Source organism: Salmo salar, chromosome ssa10 (genome assembly GCF_905237065.1).
Source record: "Salmo salar chromosome ssa10, Ssal_v3.1, whole genome shotgun sequence".
NCBI classification, from domain to species: Eukaryota; Metazoa; Chordata; class Actinopteri; order Salmoniformes; family Salmonidae; genus Salmo; species Salmo salar.
The window spans coordinates 15,163,806-15,175,592 of record NC_059451.1 but is presented as its reverse complement, the minus strand read 5'-3'; the positions used below and the strand labels follow the sequence as shown (position 1 = coordinate 15,175,592).

The window sequence follows — 11,787 nt, the reverse complement described above, 5'->3', positions numbered from 1 at the left end:
CCAGGTTGAAGTGATTGCTACAGCGTCTAGCCAATGGCCGGCCGTCATGGATTCATTTTGCCCTAATCCATTTCAGTTCAGAGGAGATTAACAATCCAAACCAATTGTTGATATGCAGAGAGAGACTGTGTGACAGAGAGCGGGGGACAGAAAGGAGTACTGTGAGGAATGTCACATATGAAGATGATGGAGGTACCCCATTCTGTTTAGTGAGACATTGGGGAATTTAGACAGTCATGGAGCCTGAGGATTTGAACCTGCATCTCATCAGGGAAATCAGCGCACTGAAGAAATGCATAAAGAGGTAACTTCTCACTTTTTCACATTATTAACTGGATGTACAGTATGTATTGCCTCATCCTTTTCTAAAGCTATTTTATGTTTCATTTTAATATATTTGTCTAGCATTTGGCCTAAATTGCTCAGTGAGTATAAAGAGTATAGTTGATGATTGTTGGGATCCATGTGTAATGAAAAAGTAAGGATTTGAGAGGTCAGGTTAGGTTTGGAGCAATGTAAGTGGATCCTAGATCTGTGCTCAATGGTCAATCACTTCTTCAATCTTGATGAAAAGCTCAGATATCAGAGCATCCTCGACTGTCTACTCCCATAGTCATTTTAAGGCTGTCAGATGCATACAGTTATGTCTGGCTAGCAAGGCTTTTAATATCATCTCTGCAAGGCACTGCAATTCTGCTTTTCCTTGAAACCCCCACAATCTGAAAAGCAGTGTTTCAACATTAATGCTTCACATGCTGTCGACTACTTTTTCTCTGGCTAAACTGGACTATTGCTCCAGCCCACTGGCAGAAATTAGCTCATAGTCTTGCGTTACTCAGAGAACCCTGTCAACTGAGGAAGTACAGGCATAAACTGTTGCTTTAAAAAAATACTTAGATAGTCGCCATTACACTACCAGTCCGGTACTCAGACTGCCAGTGTGTAAACAAACACCAGACACATATGTTGGCTTTATCCCAAGGTGGAGATTCGTCTTTGGGCCATACTTACAGTACTTATGAGGCATAGACATAGTCCTGGGCCAATTCATGGTGGTCCTAGATGTGTATGTTACAAATGGGAGTTACAGCACAATAGAGGTCTTGTTCAAAAGGAGGAAGGGGTGGATTGAGCAAATCACATTTCAGCTCTGAAAATAGGGTAACTTATTTGGGGGGGAAGGAGAGACATTTTTCATAAGGCTGTGAGTTTGTGATATATTCCTCAGTTTCCGAGCTTGACTTTTTCAGGTCTGGGTACTTGGATCTAGCTTGGCTGACGCGACCCACTTGACTGCTCAGCGAGGGCAGAGCTGTGACTCAGTAATCTGGACAGGAGGTTGTTTGTAATGCAATATTCGATTAGAAATTGAGCAGACTCATTGATTGGTTCTCTCAAATGTTTTTTTTCCCCTGGGGGGGGGTTGACACCTCTTGTTGTTTTGATTTGAAAATCCAACCGTTGTAATGGAAGGTGGCATCACTCTGGGGCTGTGTGTGGATGTGCCTGTGGGTGTTTGAGCAGTGGAGGCTGCTGAGGGGAGGACAGCTCATAATAATGGCTGAAATGGAGTGTAATGGCTGGAGTGGAGTGAATGGAATGATATCAACCAACGCATCGTAAAGACAACATCAAAACAGTCTTTCCGGACTCTGAAGCCAGGAGGACTTCCAGTTAGACTAACTTGGATCTAGCAGTGTATGAAGTTAAATATCTTCCCCAATGTTTCCGATTATTAAGGCCCTGTTTCAAAACAGGCCTGGGAGACCTTGGGGATTCAAAAATTCCCCCTGAAAGAAAAATAAACATGAGAACGCAATTATTATCTAGTGAACCTTTTTGCACATTAAAAGATATCTTTAAATGTCAAAGTATTCCTTTATTATTTTTATCTGACAATCAGTAACATATGAGGTGGAGGGCAGAGAGTGACGAATCAACCGAGTCCAAATCGAGAATCAACAAAGAAAATTCCTGAGCCAGCTGGAATATGAGCCTGGAGACTAGTGCATTTCCTCTGCTCTCTGCATTTAAGATTCCTTTGCTACTACCTTTCTTTTTCTCTTTTTCTCTCTCTTGCTCTCTCTCTCTCAAATTCAAGGGTAAAGTTACTAGTCTCCACCCACAGCGGGAGGAGTTTCAGCCCCTCCACCAATAGAGCTACCCTTGTGTTGCATTTAAGAACTTCTATGGCCAATCCTCTACCAGCTGCTCAAGACTGTCTCCCGAAGCAACTCTGAGTCTTCCACACATGTGGATCACCTTTTACAGTCAGTTGCTGCCCACTGCCTGCTGTAGATGTTTTACCAGAGGAAGGAGGGGAGAGGAACTGGATACTTGGCAGCAGGGACTGTTGAGGGGAGGAGAAGGTTGGTGAAACTCCCAGATTTGTGTACTTAAAGGGAGCGTGAGTGCTCAGTGGAGACGAGACCCACACTTGAACTGCCCCAACACAGCTGGAGAAAGACAGAGAGGGAGGGAGGGAGGGAAGGGGAAGGTTGTTTCAAAATAGAAGGCGTCGCTGAAATAACAGTGAGAAGATTTGGGGCTGAGATTTTGCAGATTTTAGGATGGCATTTGGGAGAGGAGGCCAGAGCAGGCAGAGCTACCTCAGTCTCTGAACACCAATGGAGGGAGAGAGGTAAGACCCCACAACTTTTTCCTCTTCACACTCTCAGGGACTATTCTCTCTCTCATCTAAACAAAGGAAGAAACCAACTATAATTATTTCAATGATAATTGGAACTTAAGCATTCAATGTATTTTATTGATCATGGCATCTGGGGTGTCATCTATTGTCCGAGTTCAAATACAGGCAGGAGAGGCCAAAATCTATTACATCCTTTGTGGCCACCATATTTGCATGTGAATTAGAAACCTAGTAGCATTTCAGTAGAGGTGAGGTCGGCAGAGGAATTTCAGATAAATTACCGTAGACTAAAACAGTTCCTTTTAGAACAAACCCAGTCTCGCAGAAGCAATTGGTTTCCTTCTCCCCTTAGTCTCCCATGTTGACCTTGTTGCAGTGCGGTTCAGTGACTGCAGGCATTTCAACACAAGCGCAGTGGTTGTGAAGTGCAATGTTGGTGTGGAAGTGTAGCCTATTACCTCTAACATGCTCTCTGCGTCCCCTAGTCACTCCCTGGAATTTGGAGACAGCAGCTGCATTCCTGACTGAATCTGTGATGATTAAAACCCTACGGCGTTGTATCCATTTCATGAAGTGTCTCAGAGTGCTGATCTAGGATCATGTCCCCCCCCCTGTCCGTGTAATATTATTAATTATGATCAAAAGGGGAAAACTGATTCTAGATCAGCACTCGGAGACAATTTGTGAATATGGGCTCTGGTCTTTCTTGAGAGGCAGTAGAGAGAGTTGAATGAGTTTAAGACCGGTCTGACAAGACACCTTTAATAAGTTACTATTTTTAAATACTTTCAACACAATCCCAATCAAAGCTGTGTGTGACTTTTGATGTCAGGTTCCAGTTAAACAAGTGCATGAGGGCATTTCCATGTAAAAAGCCCCATGAGCATTTACATGTGAAGTTCGTAGGAGCACAACAAATTTGGGGTCAAATATAGATTATCTTTTTTTAAATTCACTGCTTCGGGATCGGTGTCCTGTCCACGGGACGGTTGAGCTAACGTAGGCTAATGCGATTAGCATGAGGTTGTAAGTAACAAGAACATTTCCATGGACAGAGACATATCTGATATTGGCAGAAAGCTTAAATTCTTGTTATTCTAACTGCACTGTCCATTGTACAGTAGCGATTACAGTGAAAGAATACCATGCTATTGTTTGAGGAGAGTGCACAAATTTGAACATGAAACGTTATTAATAAACAAATTAGGCACATTTGGGAAGTCTTTGAACAGAAATGCAATGGTTCCTTGGATCAGTCTAAAGCTTTGCACATACACTGCTGTCATCTGGTGGCTAAAATCTCAATTGCACCTGGGCTGGAATAATACATTATGGCCTTTCTCTTGCATTTCAAAGATGATGGTACAAAAAAATACAAACTTCAAAGGGTTTCCATTCAAATGGCACCAAGAATATGCATATCCTTGCTTCAGGGCCTGAGCTACAGGCAGATAGATTGGGGTATGTTATTTTAGGTGAAAATTGAAAAAAAAAAGGGGTGGATCCATAAGAGGTTTTAAGGCATATTGTATATATATTTCCCAACCATTTTCCATCCAAAAAAATTGGAATAAGCAGAGGCCTTGATTTCTGGTCAAACAGATGGAAAAGGGGTCTTAAACATCTAGCAGAAAAAGTCTTAAAAGGTATTATAAATACATAAAAACACAATAATGTTGAAGTAAAGACCCCTGCCAACTAATATTAACACTTTTATATTTAGTTTTGCAGAAATTATTGGCCTTCTGTATAGTTTTAAAAGGGCAATCAGCAGTTGCTACGTCTTTTTTTTTTTACCCATTTGATTCTTGAAGAATATAACTTATAAATGCCTCATGAGCTTAGTTCAACTTTCATACCCCATCAGAACCCCAAATATATAAGCTTGTTTTACTCCAATACATGTAAACAAATACCCTCTAAACATGGTTAAAACACTATACCCTCTAAACATGGTTAAAATTATCATTTTGATATCATGGATGGTCAGTCATTGCATTAATGGCTCTGTCTTTGAATTTGAGTGGTTACATTTCTCCAGTCCCATCCCTCAGCTTTGTTCAGAAGCAGAGGCTGGTACAACGCTTTGTTATTGTTTCTACTGCTGATTGCCGCTTTAAGAAATATTACTGCAGATATATACAGAAATTCTAAAAATCCTATGTGTAGCACCTTTAAGATATATACGTGTATCACCTTTTACAGTCAATTGCAGCTTTAATAAATCTTGCCTAGTGTCTTGTCATTCTGTTACCAAAAGCCGACACATCTTTAAAGGCGCTACACCTAGAATTTCTCTCCTATGCGGAAGCTAGATGAATTGCAACAGCACTAGGCTGCATTCAAACAAATTTCCCGTTCCCCTGCATCCTATTTCCTCGTAACATGACGAAGACTCGCGCTTGAGCCTTTTACTTTCGGTTTAGGTCCACCAGCTTCAAACTGCTTGAAAAAACTATTTTTTTGTTATTGAAAATATATTTCACATCGATTTAGATGGTACAATGATATCCTACACTTTTCAGTGCTTGTTTTCTCATATAACTGAAATTGAGCGAACAGTGTAGAATTTTAGCAGCCATGAAATGACAGAGCAATTTCTACATTGGCTGCTTGACCCAATTTCCAGTAGATAACACAGCCACAAAGTCAAAATAGCTTTCCCATATCAAGAGGATAATATCACAGCCAAACACAACACTGGTGGGTAAGTAATATTGTGAAACACTATCATTACAGGAGATATATTATTGACATTTTCTGAAATTACAATACAAAAATTCAATGTGTAGCACCTTTAACATATTTTTGAATTTCTCTCCATCATGAGGAGGGAGGATAATCAAAGTTCACAGAAGTAACAAGTAAAGGTAGACCAACCAAGTTGTTATATTTTTATTAATAACAATTTGGTTTATGATTTATTAAGTGATTAAAACGTGTCATTCTGTTAAATCGGTAACAGAAGGACCAAAACAAATCTAACAGAATGACTGCAACCGAATTTGCTACAATGGGAATTTATAGTATTCACAAACCACAGTTGGGTCTCCCGCTACTGTCCTCCCTTCCACTGGCATAATGTTATGTTCAACTCATAACTGTTTTCTTTCTGTCGTCTGGTGGTTAAAGCAAGAGTGTTTAAACAGTCTGGACAACCCCTCCCTCTCTCTCCCTGTCTCTCTTCTCTCGCTCTCCAGTTAATATCACCTCTCCCGGCTCTTACTGACACCTACCCATGAGCCCCCTCTCTTTCCATTTCCTGTAACCAGCCCTCTCACCCACTGAGCACCAACCGACACTGGATATCCATGGATGTTGAAATTTGGTCAGTCCAAATCTGAACCAATCATAGACGTCTGTTTCACAAGTTTGGACAGCACCATACAGTAGAGCATGGTACAGTAGAGCACACTAGAGTATAGTATAATTTACTCTATTGTACTGAACTCTACTCTATTGTACTGTACTAAACTATACTCTACTCTGCTGTACTGTACATAGTTGTATTGTTTGTATAACTTTGCAATCAATGGTTTTTGTTTGGCGTACTTTTGTGAAAAATCAGAGTCAGCATTGATCTGTTACCATGGAATTGCCGATAACAAATATTTTCCTGGTGGTGTTGTACTGTACTATGTAGTATAACAGCCTTGTGGCTTTGTGTAGGGTCCTTCTGTCAAGCTTCCCTAATTCTTCCCTTTCCCTTGATGACTCTCTCTCTCTACACTATATTAAATTAAATGGGTAAATAGTAGTGAGTGTGGTTAAGTATGGGGATGTTTGTGGGTACTTGACAGTTGAGGCTTGTGGGTGGTGTTAACTTGGCAGGGAGCCTTCCTTATTAAGCACACACTAATTTAAATCAAATGAGTTTCTCTGCAAAGCCCCTCACGAGGAAGCCTTTTACATCTGTGTAAACCTCCTTCCCCTGGTTTCTCAGTCCTAGGGGTAATACAGTGAACTCCAAAAGTTGTTTTGGCTCTGTTCTCCAGTACTTTGGATTTGAAATGATAGAAAAGTATTGGGACAAATTCACTTATGTGTATTAAAGCTTGTGACTGCAAACTTGTTGGATGCATTTGCTGTTTGCTTTGGTGGTTTCAGATTATTTTGTGCCCAATAGTAATTAAATAATGTATTGTGTCGTTTTGGAGTCACTTTTATTGTAAATAAGAATAGAATATGTTTCTAAACGCTTCTACATTAATGTGGATGCTACCATGATTACGGATAGTCCTGAATAAATCGGGAATAATGATGAGTGAGAAAGTTACAGATGCACAAACAAACAGAAAATGCATCCAACAAGTTTGTAGTCAAAAGCTTGATGTAATCATTGTGTGCTAGGAATATAAACTTTTGACTACTTTAATACACATACTGTATAAGTGAATTTGTCCCAGTACTTATGGTCCCCTAAAATGGGGGGACTATGCACAAAAAGTGCAGTAATTTCTAAATTGTTGGATGAAAATACCCTCAAATTAAAGCTGACAGTCTGCACGTTTAACCTCGTTGTAATTCAATCAAATCAATAACATTTATTTATAAAGCCCTTCTTACATCAGCTGATATCTCAAAGTGCGGTACAGAAACCCAGCCTTAAACCCCAAACAGCAAGCAATGCAGATGTAGAAGCAAGGTGGCTAGTAAAAACTCCCTAGAAAAGCCAGAACCTAGGAAGAAACCTAGAGAGGAACCAGGCTATGAGGGGGGGCCAGTCCTCTTCTGGCTATGCTGGGTGGAGATTATAAAAGAACATGGTCAAGATGTTCATAGATGACCAGCAGGGTCTAATAATAATAATAATAATAATCACAGTGGTTGTAGAGGGTGCAACAGGTCAGCACCTTAGGAGTAATTGTCAGTTGGCTTTTCATAGCCGATCATTCAGAGTATCTCTACCGTGCCTGCTGTCTCTACAGAGTTGAAAACAGCAGGTCTGGGACAGGTAACACGTCTGGTGAACAGGTCAGGGTTCCATAGCCGCAGGCAGAACAGTTGAAACTGGAGCAGCAGCACGAACAGGTGGACTGGGGACAGCAAGGAGTCATCAGGCCAGGTAGTCCTGGGGCATGGTCCTAGGGCTCAGGTCCTCTTCCGAGAGAGAGAATTAGAGATGGCATACTTAAATTCACACAGGACACCGGATAAGACAGGAGAAATACTCCAGATATAACAGACTGACCCCAGCCCCCCCGGACACAAACTATTGCAGCATAAATACTGGAGGCTGAGACAGGAGGAGTAATTGTATCATTTCACAACCAAAGTGCTGGAGTTCAGAGCCAAAACAACAAAAAATGTGTCACTGTCCCAATACTTTTGGAGCTCACTGTATATCTTGTCAGGTAACAGGACTGTGTTTTTCTCTAATGTGAGCACACTGTCTCGTGAGCTGTCAGTGTTTGCAGGCTACCTGCATCTTGAGAAGCACAGTACTGTTAAGGGTTGTTCGGTGAAGCTGGATTGAATTTCATGAAGTCACCTCGCTAACATTAATAAACACTCCTGAGTGCACAAATCATTATGAACACCTGCTCTTTCCATGACATAGACCACGTGTCCAACTCATTCCACGAAGGGCCGAGTGTCTTCGGGTTTTCGTTCCTCCCTTGTACTTGATTGATTAATTAAGGGCACTAATTAGTAAGGAACTCTGCTGACCTCGATGTCTAAGGCTGAATTGAAAGGAAAAAACAAAAACCAGCAGACACTAGACCCATCCACGGAATGTTTGACACCCCTGACATAGACTGACCAGGTGAATCCACGTGAACGCTATGATCCTTTATTTTTGTCACTTGTTAAATCAGTGTAGATGAATGGGAGGAAACAGGTTAAAGAAGGATTGTTAAGCTCTGAGACAATTGAAACGTGGATTGTGTATGTGTGCGATTCAGAGGGTAAATGGGCAACACAAAAGATTTAAGTGCCTTTGAACGGGGTATGGTGGTAGGTGCCAGGCGCACCGGTTTGTGTCAAGAACTGCAACGCTGCTGTGTTTTTCACACTCAACAGTTTCCCCTGTGTATCAAGAATGATCCACCACTCAATATCTCAATATTAGGAAGGTGTTCTTAATGTTTTGTACACGCAGTGTATGGTTACTGAGAAAGGTAGCTGAATATGGGTATGGTGAAGAGCAAGTCATTTATGGGCCCAGAAAATTTGACATGCCTCTCAGTCCCTTTTCTCATTGGATAAACTAACCCAAGTTGTTATTAAAAGCTAACACAGCAACAAACACTGTATTTATCAGAACCCTTGAGGATGATATCAGAACATAAGGATGAAATGTTCTGTACAAGTGGCCCCAGCCATTGAGGCCCTCATACTGTTGAGAAATCCTGCCTAGTGTTTTATCAAATATTACTGCAGAAAATTATTTTAAAAATGTAGTGGTTGCAACACCGTTGACCTCTACCCAGTAATAATAGGATTGAGATGTTTGTTGATGTGTATCTAATTCTGTTTGGCTTTGAGTTAGAGTTAGAGGTCTCCTGTGGATTTGAGGCTGCATAGTAAGTGAGAAAAACAAGCTGTGAATGCCAATAGAGAACACTCCTCGAGTTGAGAGAAAATTAGTCAATCTCTTTTGGAAAGGGGTACTGTAAAACGTTTGTTTCCATCGTTTTCTATAGCTTTGCGTGCTACATAATTTATCTCAATACGACACATTACTCTATTTTCTTTTCCCCAAAACCTTTCCACAGTTTCTGGGATGGCAGTCACAATTCACACTGTTAATGTAGTCTAGGTGGTAGTTATCCTTTGCTCTTGTCTTTGTTATATCCTTTATTGGTTTCAGGAGAACCTCTTTTAAAGATGCTAGCTAGCCTTTGTGCCGCCATTGTTTTACCTCTTTGCGACAAAGTGGTGTCCTCAATGTGAATATCAGAGAGGGTTGCCAAAGTAATTAGCTGCCAGGCAATGTTGTACATCTGCCCACCATGTTACTTAACAGAAAGGCCCGGTCTTAATTAACCTCTAACAAACCTTGTACAAATACAGCAAAAAGAGAAGTAATTTGTGGCTATCTCCCTTTTAATGAGGGACAAGTAGGTTTCTCTCAGGTTGTATGCCTTTTTGGATTCTAACTTGATTTAACATTTATTTGTAATGTGAAAGTACAAGTATGATTTTGAAAGGCATTTAGAGAAACTGCCATTTCATGCGTCCTTAAAATGACAATTATTGTTCATGAAATATTTATTTGCTCGCTAAAGCAACCGCAATACTCTTAGTCCTCTCTTTTAAGTGAGGAAAAAAAGGAAAATAACACCAAAATCCCTTGCATCTCTTCTCTTGTCTCCACAGCTCTGACGCTCCCCTGACTGTGTGATGTGGCCATGGAGAAAGTAGCCATGGCAGACTCCTTTCTCCCCATGCCCTACGTGCCACAGAGGGCCAAGCCCCAGACCCTGCAACCTGACATGGAAGACCAACCCTCCTCCAGCCCCAGCCCGGAGCCTGCCACCTCAACCCCTACCCCCACCTCGCCCTCCCCTTGCCCCCTTAGCCAGCTCTTGTTCCAGCAGCAGCCCGGGCCCCCGGGCTCAGCTGTGTCGGCCCTGCAGTCGAAGGTCAAGGCCCTGTCTGAACGCAACAAGGCTGCAGAGAGGGAGGCTTTCAAGGCAGGCATGGATAAGAAGGCCTTTCCTGTGTCCTCTTCCCTATTCGGTTCTGTCCTGGTGAGCTGGGGCTCAAGTAGTAGCGACAACGATGCAGAGTCCCAGGGTTCCACACTCCACCCAGCGGTGCCAGACAGCCTGATGGAGGGGGTGGGGACGGGTGGGTTGGACTTCAGCCTGCTTGCGCTCCCACATGCGCTGGGTGAGGGCTCCAGCCTGGAGAACCTGTCAGATGTTAGCGCCAACTCTAGCCCCCTGGCGGATAATGTTAGCGCCGCTAATGCGGCTAAACCCTGCGTCCCTCCCAAGGGGTTCTGGAAGGCCACCAGGCCCGAAACGCTACTGCTGAACGGAGACGCGCCTCTGGCCCCAGACAGGCCTTTAGCCGGGGCCCCTGGGGGCCAGCAGAGGAAAGCCAGGGCCCACAGCAGGGTGGGCAGGGAGCTGCTACGCCGTGACAGCCTGGAGGGTCTGAGGCGGTGTATGGGCGAACTGGGGCCCCAGGGGCCAATGGGGGGCCTGTGCAGGGCTGACAGCCTGGAGAGTCTGTGCAGCAGTGGGAGTGCCATGTCTCTAGCAGAGAGAGTGGAGATGAATCGGGGCGTCCTCAAGCAGATGCTGAACAAGAGCCAAGGACCAGAGCCAGGGAGCCTCAGCCCTCTGCTCTCTGGAGCCTCGGCCCTCTGCTCTCTGGAGAGGGAGCAGAGGGCCGAGGAGGTGACCCAGTGCAATGGTAGAGGTACAGTAAAGAACTAAAAGTGTGAGAAAAACTTGTCAATAATCAACTGACTGGCAATCTTGATGTCTATAGTATTCTCTCTGGTATGCAATCTGGTTTTCGCTCAGCTTATGGATGTGTCACTGCAACCTTAAAGGTCCTAAATGATGTCACCATTTCCCTTGATTCTAAGCAATGTTGTTCTGCTATTTTTATTGGCATGGCCAAAGCTTTTGATACGGTAGACCATTCTTGTGGGCCGGCTAAGGAGTATTGGTGTCTCTGAGGGGTCTTTGGCCTGGTTTGCTAACTACCTCTCTAAAAGAGTGCAGTGTTTAAAGTCAGAACATCTGCTGTCTCAGCCACTGCCTGTCACCAAGTGAGTACCCCCAAGGCTCAATCCTAGGCCCCACGCTCTTATCAATTTACATCAACAACATAGCTCAGGCAGTAGGAAGCTCTCCCCACAGGAGCCCTTTTTGCTTTTTGGTAGGCTTCATTCTAAGTAAGAATTTGTTCTTAACTGACTTGCCTACGCCACCCACTAGACCTAAAACCATGGATTATTTTAGTGAATGTGTGGTGCAGCTCAGGGTTAGGGTGATAACCGTAGTAAAATCACAGTTTGTAGACCCCTTAATCCTCAATGATGTAAAAGGGGTTTACCTGAGAAGGACCTGTTATATTAGAGTGCATTTCCCCAACACTCAGTTCACATTCAACACCGTCAACATAATGTGATAAAGTAAAAAAAATTACAATGGAAAGTAGAGAATCTTGAG

General features: G+C 42.9%; 1 protein-coding gene across 5 annotated transcripts in view; it reads left to right on the top strand.

Moving 5' to 3' along the window:
• Positions 1-125: 125 nt before the first annotated feature.
• Positions 126-11,787, top strand: part of si:dkey-121a11.3 (uncharacterized protein KIAA1614) — a 29,796-nt gene continuing 18,134 nt past the window's right edge. For 2 of the 5 annotated variants that reach the window (XM_014215995.2, XM_014215991.2), the window contains exons 1-2: positions 2,197-2,641; positions 9,974-11,026. In XM_014215995.2, the coding sequence (XP_014071470.2) occupies positions 10,006-11,026 (1,021 nt within the window). In that variant the 5' untranslated portion in view covers positions 2,197-2,641; positions 9,974-10,005. Of the gene's footprint in view, positions 305-2,196; positions 2,642-9,973; positions 11,027-11,787 lie in introns of those variants that run through there. The other 3 variants (XM_014215993.2, XM_014215996.2, XM_014215992.2) reach the window with 3 other exon arrangements.